The sequence below is a fragment of the Bufo gargarizans genome, chromosome 7 (assembly GCF_014858855.1).
Source record: "Bufo gargarizans isolate SCDJY-AF-19 chromosome 7, ASM1485885v1, whole genome shotgun sequence".
In the NCBI taxonomy this organism is placed as follows: Eukaryota; Metazoa; Chordata; class Amphibia; order Anura; family Bufonidae; genus Bufo; species Bufo gargarizans.
The window spans coordinates 18,126,755-18,143,427 of record NC_058086.1 but is presented as its reverse complement, the minus strand read 5'-3'; the positions used below and the strand labels follow the sequence as shown (position 1 = coordinate 18,143,427).

Sequence of the window (16,673 nt, the reverse complement as noted above, 5' to 3'; positions counted from 1 at the left end):
GGGGGTCAGTGTTAAGGAGTGGGGAACTGTGACGTTCACTGTTAAATGGGCGGGGTGCTGTAGAGGTCACTGTTATGGGGGATACTGTCGATATCTTTTAACGACACACAGAAACATTAAATGAAATAGATTAAATATACCCGTGCGAAGCCTGGTCCTTCTGCTGGTCTTATTTTTACATATACACTGAACAAAAATATAAACTCAACACTTTCGGTTTTGCTCCCATTTTGCATGAGCTGAACTCAAAGATCTAAAACATTTTTACGTACACAAAATGCCCATTACTCTCAAAAATTGTTCACAAATCTGTCTAAATCTGTTTTAGTTAGCACTTCTCCTTTGCTGAGATAATCCATCCCACCTCACAGGTTTGGCATATCAAGGTGCTGATTAGACAGCATGAATATTGCACAGGTGTGCCTTAGACTGCCCACAATAAAAGCACACTCTAAAATATGTGCAGAGTTTTGCCTTACTGGGGGGGGGGATGGTCAAAAAAACATTCAGTATCTGGTGTGGCCACCATTTGCCTCACACAGTGCAACACTTCTCCGTCGCATAGAGTTGATCAGGTTGTTGATTGGTCCACTCCTCTTCAATAGCTGTGTGAAGTTGCAGAATATTGGCAGGAACTGGAACACGCTGTCGTATACGCCGATCCAAAGCATCCCAAACATGCTCAATGGGTGACATGTCGGGTGAGTATGCTGGCCATGCAAGAACTGGGATGTTTTCAGTTTCCAGGAATTGTGTACAGATCCTTGCAATATGGGGCCGTGCATTATCATGCTACAACATGAGGTGATGGTCGTGGATGAATGGCACAACAATGGGCCTCAGGATCTCGTCGCCTTATCTCTGTGCATTTAAAATGCCATTAATAAAATCCACCTGTGTTTGTTGCCCATAACATACGCCTGCCCATACCATAACCCCACCGCCACCATGGAGTTAATCGATCCACAACGTTGACGTCAGCAAACCGCTCACCCACACAACGCCACACATGCTGTTTGCCTTCTGCCCTGAACAGTGAAAACCGGGACTCATCCATTCAGGTCCAGACCCCGATGAGGACGATAAGCATGCAGATGAGCTTCCCTGAGACGGTTTATGACAGTTTGTGCAGACATTCTTTGGTTATGCAAACCGATTGTTGCTGCAGCTGTCCAGGTGGCTGGTCTCAGACGATCATGGAGGTGAACATGCTGGATGTGGAGGTCCTGGACTGGTGTAGTTACACATGGTCTGCGGTTGTGAGGCCGGTTGGATGTACTGCCAAATTCTCTGAAACTCCTTTGGAGACGGCTTATGGTAGAGAAATGAACATTCATTGCATGGGCAACCACTCTGGTAGACATTTCTGCAGTCAGCATGCCAATTGCACGCTCCCTCAAATGTTGAGACATCTGTGGCATTGTGCTGTGTGATCAAACTGCACATTTCAGAGTGTCCTTTTATTGTGGGCAGTCTAAGGCACACCTGTGCAATATTCATGCTGTCTTATCAGCACCTTGATATGCCACACCTGTGAGGTGGGATGGATTATCTCAGCAAAGGAGAAGTGCTCACTTACAATATTGTGAACAATATTTGAAAGTAATGGGTCTTTTGTGTATGTAGAAAATGTTTCAGATCTTTGAGTTCAGCTCGTGCAAAATGGGAGCAAAACTGAAAGTGTTGCGTTTATATTTTTGTTCAGTGTGTGTGTGTGTGTGTGTGTGTGTGTGTGTGTGTGTATGTATGTATGTATATATGTATGTACAGTATAGACCAAAAGTTTGGACACACCTTTTCATTCAAAGAGTTTTCTTTATTTTCATGACTATGAAAATTGTAGATTCACACTGAAGGCATCAAAACTATGAATTAACACATGTGGAATTATATACATAACAAAAAAGTGTGAAACAACTGAAAATATGTAATATTCTAGGTTTTTCAAAGTAGCCACCTTTTGCTTTGATTACTGCTTTGCACACTCTTGGCATTCTCTTGATGAGCTTCAAGAGGTAGTCACCTGAAATGGTTTTCACTTCACAGGTGTGCCCTGTCAGGTTTAATAAGTGGGATTTCTTGCCTTATAAATGGGGTTGGGACCATCAGTTGCGTTGTGGAGAAGTCAGGTGGATACACAGCTGATAGTCCTACTGAATAGACTGTTAGAATTTGTATTATGGCAAGAAAAAAGCAGCTAAGTAAAGAAAAACGAGTGGCCATCATTACTTTAAGAAATGAAGGTCAGTCAGTCCGAAAAATTGGAAAAACTTTGAAAGTGTCCCCAAGTGCAGTCACAAAAACCATCAAGCGCTACAAAGAAACTGGCTCACATGCAGACTGCCCCAGGAAAGGAAGACCAAGAGTTACCTCTGCTGCGGAGGATAAGTTCATCCGAGTCTCCAGCCTCAGAAATCGCAGGTTAACAGCAGCTCAGATTAGAGACCAGGTCAATGCCACACAGAGTTCTAGCAGCAGACACATCTCTAGAACAACTGTTAAGAGGAGACTGTGTGAATCAGGCCTTCATGGTAGAATATCTGCTAGGAAACCACTGCTAAGGACAGGCAACAAGCAGAAGAGACTTGTTTGGGCTAAAGAACACAAAAAAAGAGTCAAAATTTGAGATCTTTGGTTCCAACCACCGTGTCTTTGTGCAACGCAGAAAAGGTGAACGGATGGACTCTACATGCCTGGTTCCCACCGTGAAGCATGGAGGAGGAGGTGTGATGGTGTGGGGGTGCTTTGCTGGTGACACTGTTGGGGATTTATTCAAAATTGAAGGCATACTGAACCAGCATGGCTACCACAGCATCTTGCAGCGGCATGCTATTCCATCCGGTTTGCGTTTAGTTGGACCATCATTTATTTTTCAACAGGACAATGACCCCAAACACACCTCCAGGCTGTGTAAGGGCTATTTGACCATGAAGGAGAGTGATGGGGTGCTGCGCCAGATGACCTGGCCTCCACAGTCACCGGACCTGAACCCAATCGAGATGGTTTGGGGTGAGCTGGACCGCAGAGTGAAGGCAAAAGGGCCAACAAGTGCAGTAAGCATCTCTGGGAGCTCCTTCAAGACTGTTGGAAGACCATTTCAGGTGACTACCTCTTGAAGCTCATCAAGAGAATGCCAAGAGTGTGCAAAGCAGTAATCAAAGCAAAAGGTGGCTACTTTGAAGAACCTAGAATATGACATATTTTCTGTTGTTTCACACTTTTTTGTTATGTATATAATTCCACATGTGTTAATTCATAGTTTTGATGCCTTCAGTGTGAATCTACAATTTTCATAGTCATGAAAATAAAGAAAACTCTTTGAATGAGAAGGTGTGTCCAAACTTTTGGTCTGTACTATACATCAGGTGTCCAGTCTCGGCTCTCTAGGACGTACCATTCCTGAGATGCATGCAGTTTAACACACAGTTTAACTCCAGGTTTCCATAACAATCCAGCAATTTTTCTTCACTGCTGTAGGTCAGCTTTAGGCTAGGGCTACACAACGACAATAAGTCTCAAGACACATAGGGCACAACTACACTGCGACATTGATGTCGCGTGACAATTTTTATAATGATAGTCTATGGTGTTGCACTGCAACATACTGCAACTGTGATGCGACAGTCACAGTAAATTCCCTCTTGGATGGATTTTTTGCGACTATTGTGTCACAGCATGTCGCATATCGCAGTGCGACACTATAGACTATTATTATAAAAAAAATTGCGACACATGTGTAGCCCTGGCCCTAAAGGGACAGGGAGCTGTGGAGGTCACTGTTAAGGGGGCAGGGGCCACTATTAAAGGGGCAGCTGCTGTGAAGCTCATTGTTAAAGGGGCGGGCACTGTGGAGGTCAGTGATAAGGGGACGGTCCCCTATGGAGGTCAGTGTTTGGGGGGGGGGGGGGGCTGTATAGGTTACTGTTAAGGGGGCAGACCCCTGAAGAGGTCACAGTCAAGGGAGTGGGGTGCTGTCACGGTTAAAGGGGCAGTCTGCTGTAAAGGTAAAAGTTAAGGGGATGGGCTGCTGTGAAGATCCCATTTTAAGAAGGCGGGGCACTGTGCGGGGTCAGTGTTAAGGGGGCGAAGTGCTGTAGAGGTCACTGTTATGGGGGATACTGTCTATCTTTTAACGACACACAAAAACATTGAATCAAATAGATGAAATATACCTGTGCGAAGCTGGATCCTTCTGTTAGTATTAAATAAATGTTGGCTGAATTCTGAAATTTTGGTGGAACTGGATGGCCATCTAAAGTGTATGAAGGCCTTCTGTCCCCTGATGGCAGATGTTAAGGGAGAGTATACCTGGGTATTTAAAATTCAACTGCCTCATCCTTATGTTCTTCAAGAGATGTCACCTTTGTTTTTGTTTTTTATAGAGGAATGGCTGCTTCCAAACAGTCGTTAAAGGGAACTTTCCCAGAGCTTACTGTCGGATTCCGCAATTACCAAAAAATAGATTTAAGGCTACTTTCACACTTGCGGCAGGACGGATCCGACATGCTGTTCACCATGTCGGATCCGTCCTGCGGCTATTTCGCTGTGCCGCCGGACCGCCGCTCCGTCCCCATTGACTATAATGGGGACGGGGGCGGAGCTCCGGCGCAGCACGGCGAAAGGCCGCCGGACTAAAATTACTGTATGTCAGGCTTTTTAGTCCGGCGCCCCTGTCCCCATTATAGTCAATGGGGACAGAGCGGCGGTCCGGCGGCACGGCGAAATAGCCGCAGGACGGATCCGACATGGTGAACAGCATGTCGGATCCATCCTGCCGCAAGTGTGAAAGTAGCCTTACTTTAAAACAAGCAGGGGACAGGGAGAAAGGTTGGCTCCCCTTTGGCTTTATCCTGCTCCGCTAAATTAAAAGGTCTCTTCCTATTCACAAATAGTGAGAGACCTGGACATCGGGAAATGTGTTTTGTTTTGTTTTTGTTTGTTTTTTAATTGCCCATTTAGGAGTTAACAAACTGTCACTTTGCAGGATATCCGTATTGAGTTGAAGGAGCCCTTGACACTAAATGGAAGCCCACTGGACTGGACTGTGAATGATGTTGTCGAATACATCAAGTCCACAGATTGTAATCATCTTGCACGACTCTTTCAAGAACAGGTAAAATCTAACCACAATCAATTAGGAGAGTGTTATAACTTATAAAGAAACAATGTTTTTCTATTTTATAAGAATGACAGTATACACACTGTTTAACATACAAAATGTGGCTTTTAATAGACAAGCAATTGGCATAACATCTGTCTGTGGCTGAGAGAGGAACCAGGTTTTTTAACATTGGTATATTCATGTATGCATTTCATACAAAGGCCAATTTCACACAGGTGATACAGTGCGAGAAATGTGCTCCGTGTGTCTCTGGTATTTCTTGTCATGAGTGCTGCTCCTATGACATGGACACACAGCATTATAGTAATTTACAGTGCTGTGTGTTTCTGCCCGATATCAACTCTGATTTGTAGTGATGGCAATATGTGAGTACAAGTCATTACAGTTGAGGTCAGGCAGGAATACATAGCATTATAATGCCGTGGGTCCATGTCAAAGGAGCAGCCAGTGGCGTAACTAGAACTGACTGGGCCCCACACTAAAGTTTTGAAACCCCCTCCCCCCAAAGCAACCCTCTCTTCTCCTGTGCAACCCTCACTACTGCGGCTAGTCAAGATCTTGGTCTCACACCAGACCAAGCAGCCGCTCCGTCCGTTTTCTACATGTATATACTATATGTCATGTCACTGTATATAGTGTCACTATATATAATGTCATTGTATAATACTGTTGAGGGGGCCCTGACAATAGCATCCTTCAGTCCTCCTCCTGGGCGGGACCCTTTTGAGTTTGGGCCCTATAGCAGTCGCTTCCACTATATAGCTACGTCCCCTGGGAGCAGCTTTCAGGCCGGGAAATACTTCTGACACACGGAGCGTATTTCTCACATTGAATACACTCATGTGTAATTGGCCAAACAGATGGTGACTCTCCTGACTGGGGGAACCAATGGGACAAACTCCTTTGCATAAAACTTGCTTTAAAAGGGATCCTGCTACACTGAAAATGCTGTGCAGTCTGCAGCAGCATGTTAGAGAGAAGCTGGATTTGCTGAATAGATTGAGATATTGATATATGGTTTGATAATAAAACATTAACCCCTTCACGACTGCAATCCGTTTATATATGTGATGTTTGCACATGCCCCGTGCAGCTATCACGTCTATAAACGTCAAACCAGCTCTTTAATCCAAGAGCTGCAAAGCGCTTGGATTAAAGCTTCTGCCCCTGCACTGCTGCTGTCACGGACAGCACACAGTTCAGTAATGCCGGCAAGGGACCAATCAGAGTGGTCCCTTGCCGGCAATTGATCCGATTGGTTAGTCTGACTAACCAATCGGATGGATCGCGGCAGTGAAAAAAATGCCGGTTTCAGGCTCAGAACTGCGCTCTGCAGATCAGAGCCTGAAATCAGGTAGTGTCTCTGTGCCCCCCGATCTTGCACCTCCAACACCCCCTATCCGCGCCTGCCCCTGATGCAGTGCAGTTCCCCCACCCCATCCATATTCATGTAGTCTGCCCCTGATGCAGTCCACCCCCTCCCCGCCCCATGCATTCTCCCCACCCCTCCTGCCCCAGCCTCCCTCAATGTTGGCGGTTGCAGCATCCATGGGTTTAATAGAGGGAGGGAGCTCCCTCTCTCAACCATCGGGGCTGCCACGCTGTGCAAAAGCAATGAAAGAGCATATAGTACAGCCATCAGCCCCACTGGATCTTCATGATCCAGGAGGGACTTGATAAAAAAAGAAAGTGAAAATAATAAAAATGAAAAAAATAAATATAAAAAATGTAAATAAAAAAAAGAAATTTCTTTTCCTATAAAAAATAAAATAAAATACACATATTAGGTGTCACCTCGTCCGTAACGACCGTCTCTATAAATATATCACACGATAGACCCCGTCCGATAAACACCATTAAAAAAAAAAGTGCCAAAAAGCTATTTTTGTCACCTTAAATCACAAAAAAGTGCAACAGCGAGCGCTCAAAAAGGCTTATGACCGCCAAAATAGTACCAATCAAACTGTCACCTCATCCCGCTAAAAATTATACCCTATTTAAGACAATCGCCCAAAAAATAAAAAAGCTATGGCTCTCGGACTATGGAGACACTAAAACATATTTTTTTGTTTCAGAAATGCTATTATTGTGTAAAACTTAAATAAATAAGAAAAAGTATACATATTGGGTATTGCCATGTCCATAACGATCTGCTCTAGAAAACTATCACATGACCTAACTCCTCAGATAAACGCTGTAAAAATAAATAAATGAAAACCGTTCCAAAACAGCCAATTTTTTGGTCACCTTGCCCCATAAAGTGTAATAATGAATGATCAAAAAATCCTATGTACTAAAAAATGGTACCAATAAAAACCTCAATACTTTCTGCAAAAAACGAGCCCCTGCACAAGACGATCGGCAGAAAAATAAAAAACATATGGCGTTCAGAAAACCAATCCAGCAAAATCTGCCTTCCAAAAACCGTCTGGCATTCCTTTCCTACTGCGCCCTGCCGTGTGTCCATACAGCAGTTTACGACCACATGTGGGGTGTTTCTGTAAACGGCGGAATCGGGGTAATAAATATTGAGTTTTGTTTGGCTGTTAACCCTTAATGTGTTAAATAAAAAAATGTTATAAAATTTTGAAATTTCATCTCCATTTTCCTTTAATTCTTGTGGAACACCTAATGGGTTAACAAAGTTTGTAAAATCAGTTTTGAGTAACTTGAGGGGTGTAGTTTCTACAATGGGGTCATTTATGGGGGTATCCACTATGTAGGCCCCACAAAGTGACTTCAGACCTGAACTGGTCCTTAAAAAGTGGGTTTTGGCTATTTTCTTAAAAATTTTAATTGCTTCTAAACTCCTAAGCCTTCTAACGTCCTAAAAAAAATTAAATGACATTTCCAAAATGATGCCGACATAAAGTAGACATATGGGGAATGTTAGGTAATAAATATTTTATGAAGTATTACTTTCTGTTTTAGAAGCAGAGAAATAGAAATTTGGAAAATTGTGAATTTTTCAAAATTATGGGTACATTTTGTATTTTTTCAAATATATTGACTCAAATATATGACTATCATGAAGTACAATGTGTCACGAGAAAACAATATCAGAATGGCTTGGATAAGAATAAGTGTTCCAAAGCTATTACATAAAGTGACTCATGTCAGATTTGTAAATTTTGACCTGGACACTAGGGCATCAATGACCCTTGGTCATGAAAGGGTTAATATTCAGTTCAGATTAATTTTTCTATTAAATTTTAGGTGTTTAAAATGAAAGCTATCCATGACTGAGTTGGAGCATCCCTCTTGAGTGTGAAGCCCAGAATGAGCAGAGATTTAAATTAATAAAATACAAGTTATATTTAATCTATTAAAACTCCTGTTGCCAGCCATTTAACCCCTTAGATTAGGCATCCTCAAACTGTGGCCCTCCAGCTGTTGCAAAACTACAACTCCCAGCATGCCCGAACAGCCTACAGGTATGATTGATGGATGCTATAGCAACCAAAGAACTAATAATTGCCTCAACAGCAAAATGTTATGGGTCTTAGAATAGGACGAGACCAAAAATATGGATGTTAATGACATTTTTTTTATGATGCATAAGTAGTAAAACATACAAACTACAGAATACATTTAATCTGATTTCTAGCACACAGTGAATCCCATAGGAAAAATAAATAAATAAATGAAACTTTCTAGTATTTGGCCATCTCACTTCCCAAAAAAATGGAATAAAAAAAGTGATCAAAATGTCATATGTACCCCAAAATTGTACCAATATAAACTACAGCTTCACAAACAGAAATATAATAAAAGTAATGACTTCAAGAATATTTTGACACAAAGTAAAAGTAATTTATTTTTTAAGTGATTTTATGGTATAAAAGTAATGAAACATTTATAAAAAAATATGTAAAATTGGTATTGTAATAATCGTATCACCCACAGTTATATCACAGTTCTGTCATGTTATTTACATTGCATTAATAAAAATACTGACAGAGTTGCTGTTATTTGGCCACCCTGGCTCCCAAAAATGGAGATCTAAAAGCCCTCCAAAATGGTACGAATGAAAAGTGCAGTTTGTTCCACAGTCCCATATTAAAGGTTTTGATTAGAGATTGATTGAGATTCACACAGAGAGCTGAAAACAGACTCCGTATAAAGTCTATGAGAATGTATCTTGTTGCATGGAGGCACAGTGGTCTATGCGAGCCCTTCTATATCAATGGCGATCTCCGCACTTGGAAACACACCAGTCAAAATCTTCTATCCATCACTGATGCAAATGTCAAGTTTTAAAATTGGGGCTTCAACCGGAAAACTAAAACTGCCTGCATCCTTTAAGGGGTTATCCAAGATGCGCCGCAATCCCGTGCGGCCACCACTTTCAGGATCACATGCCATACATTGGGCATATGTTCCCAGCCTGGGGTTTAAGCCCGTTGCACATGCGTGAGTCTTAATCTCTTGCAAGTGCTTTCGTGAGTGATTTAGACTCACAGTTGCGCTGCAGGTTGTAATCCCAGGCAGGGATCATGTGCCCAATATACAGCACCTGATCCCGGAAGTGATGGCTGCACAGGATTGTGGCGCATTTTGGATAATCCCTTTAAGGGCTTAAAACTGTTATATGTGGAGGCAGCAATGCATATAAATCCTATTTATCACTCGGCAGTAGTCACTATGATTAGGTGATGGGTACTAGAATTAGTAGGCATGAAAATATGAAGTCTACCCTAGTTAAACTCTCTCTGTCAGCAGATTTGTACCCATAAAACTGGCTGAACTTGGCAGCGGAAGGCATCTGTGTTGGTCCCATGTTCATATGTACCTTCACTGCTGAGAAAAATTAAGTTTTAATATATGCAAATGAGCCTCTAGGAGCAATGCTGTTACACCTAGAACCTCTGCTCTCTGCAACTGCTGCACCCTCTGCACTTTGACAGGACCAGGCAGTGAAAACATCTGGCCCTGTCAATCAGTGGAGAGGGTGCGGCAGTTGTAAAGAAAATGGAGCCTCTAGGTCAGGCATGCTCAACCTGCGGCCCTCCAGCTGTTGCAAAACTACAACTCTCAGCATGCCCAAACAGCCTACAGCAGGGTATTGTGGGAGTTGTAGTTTTACAACAGCTGGAGGGCCGCAGGTTGAGCATGCCTGCTCTAGGTGTAACGGCAAAGCCCACATTGCTCCTGGAGACACATTTGCATATATTAAAACTTCATTTTTGGCAGCAATATCGGCACATATAGACATGGCACCAAGACAGATGCCTTCAGCTTTCAAGTGCATTTGTAACAGGGCAGCCAGTTTCATAGTTATACATTTGCTGACAGATCCATTTTAGGTTGATGTTTCATTTTAAGAGCTCAAATTCTTACAAAGACACTGTTCGCTGTGTTAATGTTGTTTTTTTTTTCCTTCTGCTTTTATCCAGGAAATAGATGGAAGGGCACTTTTATTGCTCAATCTCCCTGCTGTTCAGGACTGTATGGATCTCAAGCCTGCCATGGCCATCAAACTGTGCTACCACATTGAACGAGTGAAGCTGGCTTTCTACCAAAGCTTTTCTCAATAAAGTATCCTGTTTTTGGATAGTGGACATACATTGTGCCCGGCACAGCCCATATATGTACCAGCCTTAAGGGATTTGCACTTTTATAGAACTGTCACTTGTTTACAAGTCCTCAGGCCATTTCAGTCCTAGGCTTGGAAATATGAGGAGATGTGTATATAGTCACTGCTACCCACTTACTTTTATGGTGCAGTTACTACAGCAGCCACCAACTCACCCATGGGTTATTGGGGATGTGATATGCAATGCAGTATAGCAAGCTGGATGAAAACTTGTATTTGTAAGAAGTGACGAGGGTACTTGATAAGCAGCCATTTTTCTTTATTGATTTAGACTTCTGGAGCTAGAGAAAGTTAATTTGTTTTTGTAAAGGGACGCTGTTGTATGATATATGAAATATGGATTTATCTGAAAAAGACCTTTTAAGATGTGTTTAGTTTATTTCTTTTGTGTGTTAACTTTGCACAAAGTCTTAATTTTAGTTGTAGTTTTTGTACATACACTTCTGTCCTAAACATGCACATGGAGAAGAAGATGGGAGTTATAATCTCTGGACAGCAGTTTAACCAATGCAATTTAAAACTGAAGTTAGTATCTTTCAGCTTTCTATATGTTTTTAGGCAAAAATACTTGATTAAAGTATTATCCTGAAAGGCAATCCTTAAAGTACTCCTTAAAGGCAGTATCTGGTAATGCATTTTTAAATAATAAGTTGAGGAGTTCTCAGTTGAAGGGGTTCTTTGAGACTGGGACAAAGGATTACAAAAAAATTGACTCGACTGTCACAGGAGCTCCTGTTCTAACACCAAGCTCCGTTCTCCTTCACTGCTGGACCAAAGGTATGATATGCCATCTAAACACACCTCACCGCTGCTCATCAATCAGTGGCCTTAGCTGTAATATAATTGGCATCAGGCCATGCCTATACATTGGATAGCAGCAGTGACGTGCATGTAGACTGCACTTCAAGCCTCCAGTCCATCGGGGACCAGAAGTGGAGAAGGGAGCTTGGTGCTGGAACTGGAGCATCGGTGACAGGCGAGTCATTTTTTTCAATCCCTGCATCCTGCCTGCACATATGAAAAGAAGTTCCTTGTGTCCAGAATGGAGAGTGTCTAAAGATATTGGCTGGAGGACCCTACATCTTGGACACATCACGTAATACTGCAGAGCTGCTGACGATATATCAAATTCATGCTGTTGCCCTCTAGGGCCGGAGAGTGTAGATCCTTGTTTTCGGTGAGGGGAGAGAGCATGCAGGATTTTGTTATATCCTTATGGGCATTGTAGTAGCCACTTTGCTCTGTCCATTCAAAGAACTATAGGCTGCAGTCATTAGGATATTGTACAGTTCAGCTTTTGAGGACGAGTTGTGCACTTATAGTTTTTAAAAACAGTCTAGATGACTTAATGTCGGCCAAACCCAACGATTTTGCTGGGACCGGCTGACCTTCTAATGTGTATGGGGGGCTTTCTGAATCTCCCATGACTAGATGTTGGGGAGAATATGATCGGGCGTGTTGAATTTCAACATGTCTGATCCTTTTGTTCTCAGGAAATGGAATCTACCACAAGACTAAAGACTAAGATATCTTACTAGCTTATTCTCCTCTCCCATAGAGAATATATGCTTGCTCGGCTGAGCCGAATGCACATGTATATGGGAGATTGGTAGAGATCTCTATCAGATGAGTGAGCATTCGGCTGACCACTATTTTATGTATATGGCCAACGTAACACTTGTGCTATCAATCAAATTGTCTTGTGATAGATCCCCCTAAACGGCCCGGATTGCTGCCACCTAGGAAACGGGAACCCAATATCTCCTGTTAAAATGACCCATTAATATATACTTGTGTATATACTTGAAGCTGCACAAGACTAGAGTTCTGTGCTACGTTACTTGCGCTACCTATGTAAAGAGGCTTATTTATATAACCCAGTGATTTTTTTTTTGTTTTTTTATTGCTACTGAGCCATTATTGTGTGAACAGTATTTTACCTATTGTACATCTTTTTCTTGTGTTTTTTTTTTTTTTTTTTTTTTTCTCTTTTCAGCATTTAGGTAGTGATGTAGCTATAATGTCTAACAGGTTAGACGCCTAAACAGTTATGTAAATCAGCAAAGCATTAAAGAGCTTCTGTCACCCCACTAAACCGTTTTTTTTTTTGTTTACTTATAATCCCTATCCCTATACTGCGATTTATGCCTACATAATCTAATTAATCATTTTGGTTCAGTAGATTGTGTTAAAAACGTGCTTTTAAAATATGCTAATTACCTTGCTACCAGCAAGTAGGGCGGCTACTTGCTGGTAGCAGCCGCATCCTCCGATCCTAAAGACGCCCCCTCCTCATGTTGATTGACAGGGCCAGGAAACGGGATCGTTCTCTGCTGGCCCTGTTTGCATTCAAAATCTGGCGCCTGCGCCGTACCTGTCTTCAATCGGCGCAGGCGCACTGAGAGGCGGACGCTAGCTCGGCCGCTCCATCCTCAATGCGCCTGGTGTAGATGTGACGTCATCGGCGCAGGCGCATTGAGGATGGAGCGGCCGAGCGAGCGGCCGCCACTCGGTGCGCCTGCGCCAACTGAATACTAGTACGGCGCAGGCGCGAGATCTTGATAGCAGACAGGGCCAGCAGAGGACGATCCCGTTCACTGGCCCTGTCAATCAACATGCGGAGGGGGCGTCTTTAGGATCAGAGGATGCGGCTGCTACCAGCAAGTAGCCGCCCTACTTGCTGGTAGCAAGGTAATTTTGCATATTTTAAAAGCACGTTTTTAACACAATCTACTGAACCGAAATGATTAATTAGATTATGTATGCATAAATCGCAGTATAGGGATTATAAGTAAACAAAACAAAAAAAACGGCTTAGTGGGATGACAGAAGTTATGTCCGGCTTATACCTTTCTAATTAGGTTCTGTTGTATCAGCATTTATTGCCACTTCTTTTTCATCTTAGCAGTGCATTTTTGGAAATATTAATTTGAACTTACCCAATTTAGATATCGAAATAACAAACGGAAACACAAGGTTGCGTTTCTGTGTTATTTATTTAATGCGTGCACTGTAATGGAGTGAGACTACCTTCCTACAGCTGCATTGTCTTGTAGCATAAGTGTCCTCCTTTTAAATGATTATTCTACTCCTAGCCATGAAACCAACTTATTTAAATACATTTTCTATGTTTGGAATGAACTTGTGTATATGATGTACAAATTAGAACACAATGAATCAGACTTGATTTCTTTAAACAGGTTTTTAATAAATTTGTAATATTTTAATATGAAGTGTCCACTCCTTTATTTGCTTCAGTGTGTCCAAACCCCACATGCACATTATACTATTTTTGGCCTTTTTAGCTGGACCAGCTGACAGTCTAATGCAGTGGTGGCGATGGCACCTGTGCCAGAGGGGGCACTCTGAGCCCTTTCTGTGGGTATGCGGCTCTCTGTGGTCCATTTGTAGGGTTGCCTATTTTATGTATATTCTCCTGAAAAAGGGGTTATTTAAAAAAACAAAACAAAAAAAAAATGCGTTGAGCCACATATTACCCTAATAAAGAGAGTACGCGGACTTCAATCTCCAACATTCTACATGCCATCCTGGCCAGGGGGGTTCAAATGTCTCAGGTGTCTTGAGCTTATCCTGCTGACAGCGCCCCAGTGAAGTGAGTGGAGATAATTTTTATATCTTCTTCTATCTATTTTAAAACCTACTTGTTTTTATATATAGTATTTTTTAAGTCATGACTATCCTTTATGATTATCCTATAAGGGACGAATTAACAGTTATCTTTTGACACTATATACTCTATACTTCCGTTATTGGCTTTATTGGGGAGTGGCGCTACCTCTCAACACTTGCTTATTCCTAGTTTCGGAATTTAGCAAGTGATCCTATTAACCTGGCGGATGATTCCACCTTCCACTACCGCCAGTTCCTTTTCTTTTGTTTTCACCAATTCTTTGTTATCAAGCGTTTAGTAATCACTAACGCTATTTCTAGCTGCCTTCCCCATTGGAATCCAGTAGCTCTATTCCTCCTCTTCCTCCTTCCATCACTGCAGGCGCCCAAAAGGTTTCACATCTTCTTCAAGGGACTCTGCCTACACCCAGAGGATTTGTTTAACCTCCTCATTTTTTTTTTTTCTTTTTTTCTTTTTTTTTCTTTATCATTTGTAGGGTTGCCACCTGTGCTCCATTGTGGAGCGTTCATTGGTACAGCATTTGCCCCCCTCTTCTGCTTGTGTTAAAAAAAGAAATTAAACTCACCTCATCCATTTGATCATGGCGCGGGGAACACTCGCTGCTCACTGGATATGCAGGATGTTTCTCAGCATTGACTGGAAGCAGCAGAACGTGCAAAATGTCATCACGCTGGAGCGCAGGTCTTGTCCTGCACATGCAATGAACAGCAAGTGTTCACTGTGGTGTGATGAAGTAGATGAGGTGAGTTTATATTTTTTTTTGCGCAAGAAGAGTGGAGAAGGGGACAATAATACTGTAGCCTTTAATGGGGGTTTTATTAATACTGGGAGCCATTAATGGAGGAAAAATAATATTAGGGAAACACTAATGGGGGCATTTATTTTACTGGGGGGCCATTAATGGGGGCCTTATTGATACTTGAGGACACTAATGGGGCCTTATTAATACTGGGGACAACTAAAGGGGGTCTTATTAATACTGGGGGCCACTACTGGAATACAGTGTGCCACTAATGGAATATTATTACTAGGGGGCACCAAGAGGGGCATTCATTTTACTGGGGCCTGTGTTAAGCCACACCCCCACAGCTTAACTTGGCCGATATTTTTCAGTATTCAGGTTAAAGGTGTATTCCCATCACATAAAATGGGGGCATATTGCTAGGATATTCCCCCATTGTCTGATAGATGCAGGTCCCACCTCTGGGACCCGCACCAACACCGAGAATGGAGCAGGGAAGGTGGTGGAGGGCGCATGCACAGCTGCCCTTTATCCATTTCTATGGGGCCGCCGAAAAAATAGGCAAGCGCTGGCTCGACTATTTCCGTCGGCCCCATAGAAATTAATGGGAGAGGTGGCCGTGCAAGCGCGGTGCACTCCCATTCACTTGTATGGGGAGAGTGCTTGGTGGTGGCCAGACCCCTAGAAACCCGGGGTCCTCCAGCCACCACTCTCCCCGCTCCGTTCTCGGCGTATCCTCTGGGACCCGTACCTATAAGACAATAGGGGGATATCCTAGCAATATGCCCCCATTGTCTGTGATGGGAATACCCTTTTAAATTGGCTTGTTGGCACTTTGTAATAAATGGGTTTTGGGTTGCAGTTTGGGCACTCAATCTCCAAAAGGTTCGCCATCACTGGTCTAATGTGTATGGGGCCTCCTGACTCTCTCTTGACAAAAGATGTTGAAGAAGAGAGGGATCCAGAACTTTGAATTGTAATGCTCGATTATTTTGGGAGATAAGCCAGCTTTCTCCCCTCTCCCTATTGAAAACACATACATGCTAACACCAAACCAAGTGTATGGAGGAGCTGGGAGAGAGAGCAGTTGGTTCAATGAGCTAGCTGTAGCCAGTGGCCTTTGGAGGTGTATGAGCACCTTTTAATTTAAACTCTTCTGCAGCCTCAATGCACTAAAAGCATTTTAGCATATGGTGGAAGATATCAGACTGCTGTAATGGTGCCCATACAAATATATGTGCATAGGGGTATCTCAACTCTCTCCCACTGGCCAATTTCAGATAAGTGTGTTCACTGCGTGAAACACACCCTGTCTGGGAATGTAAATTCCCATAGCTAACTTTGCCCCCTTGACCAAACCTCAAGGCATTATGATGATTTAGAATGCTGTGTGTCTCTGCCCAACCTCAACCATAATGATTTGTACTGACTGCACTATGTCAGTACAAATCAATACAGTGGGGTCAGGCAGAGACACACAGTATTCTAAATCATCATAATGCTGTGCGGTCTGGTCAAAAGAACCAGTATTCACTATGGGAAATAATTATCCCAGAGAGAG

The 16,673-nt window shown here is 42.7% G+C and overlaps 1 protein-coding gene across 1 annotated transcript in view; it reads left to right on the top strand.

Moving 5' to 3' along the window:
• Positions 1 to 12,862, top strand: part of SFMBT1 (Scm like with four mbt domains 1) — a 127,478-nt gene extending 114,616 nt beyond the window's left edge. The window contains exons 20-21 of the mRNA XM_044301725.1: positions 4,985 to 5,113; positions 10,519 to 12,862. Of these exons, the coding sequence (XP_044157660.1) occupies positions 4,985 to 5,113; positions 10,519 to 10,659 (270 nt within the window). The 3' untranslated portion in view covers positions 10,660 to 12,862. The remainder of the gene's footprint in view (positions 1 to 4,984; positions 5,114 to 10,518) is intronic.
• The last annotated feature ends 3,811 nt before the right edge of the window (positions 12,863 to 16,673 follow it).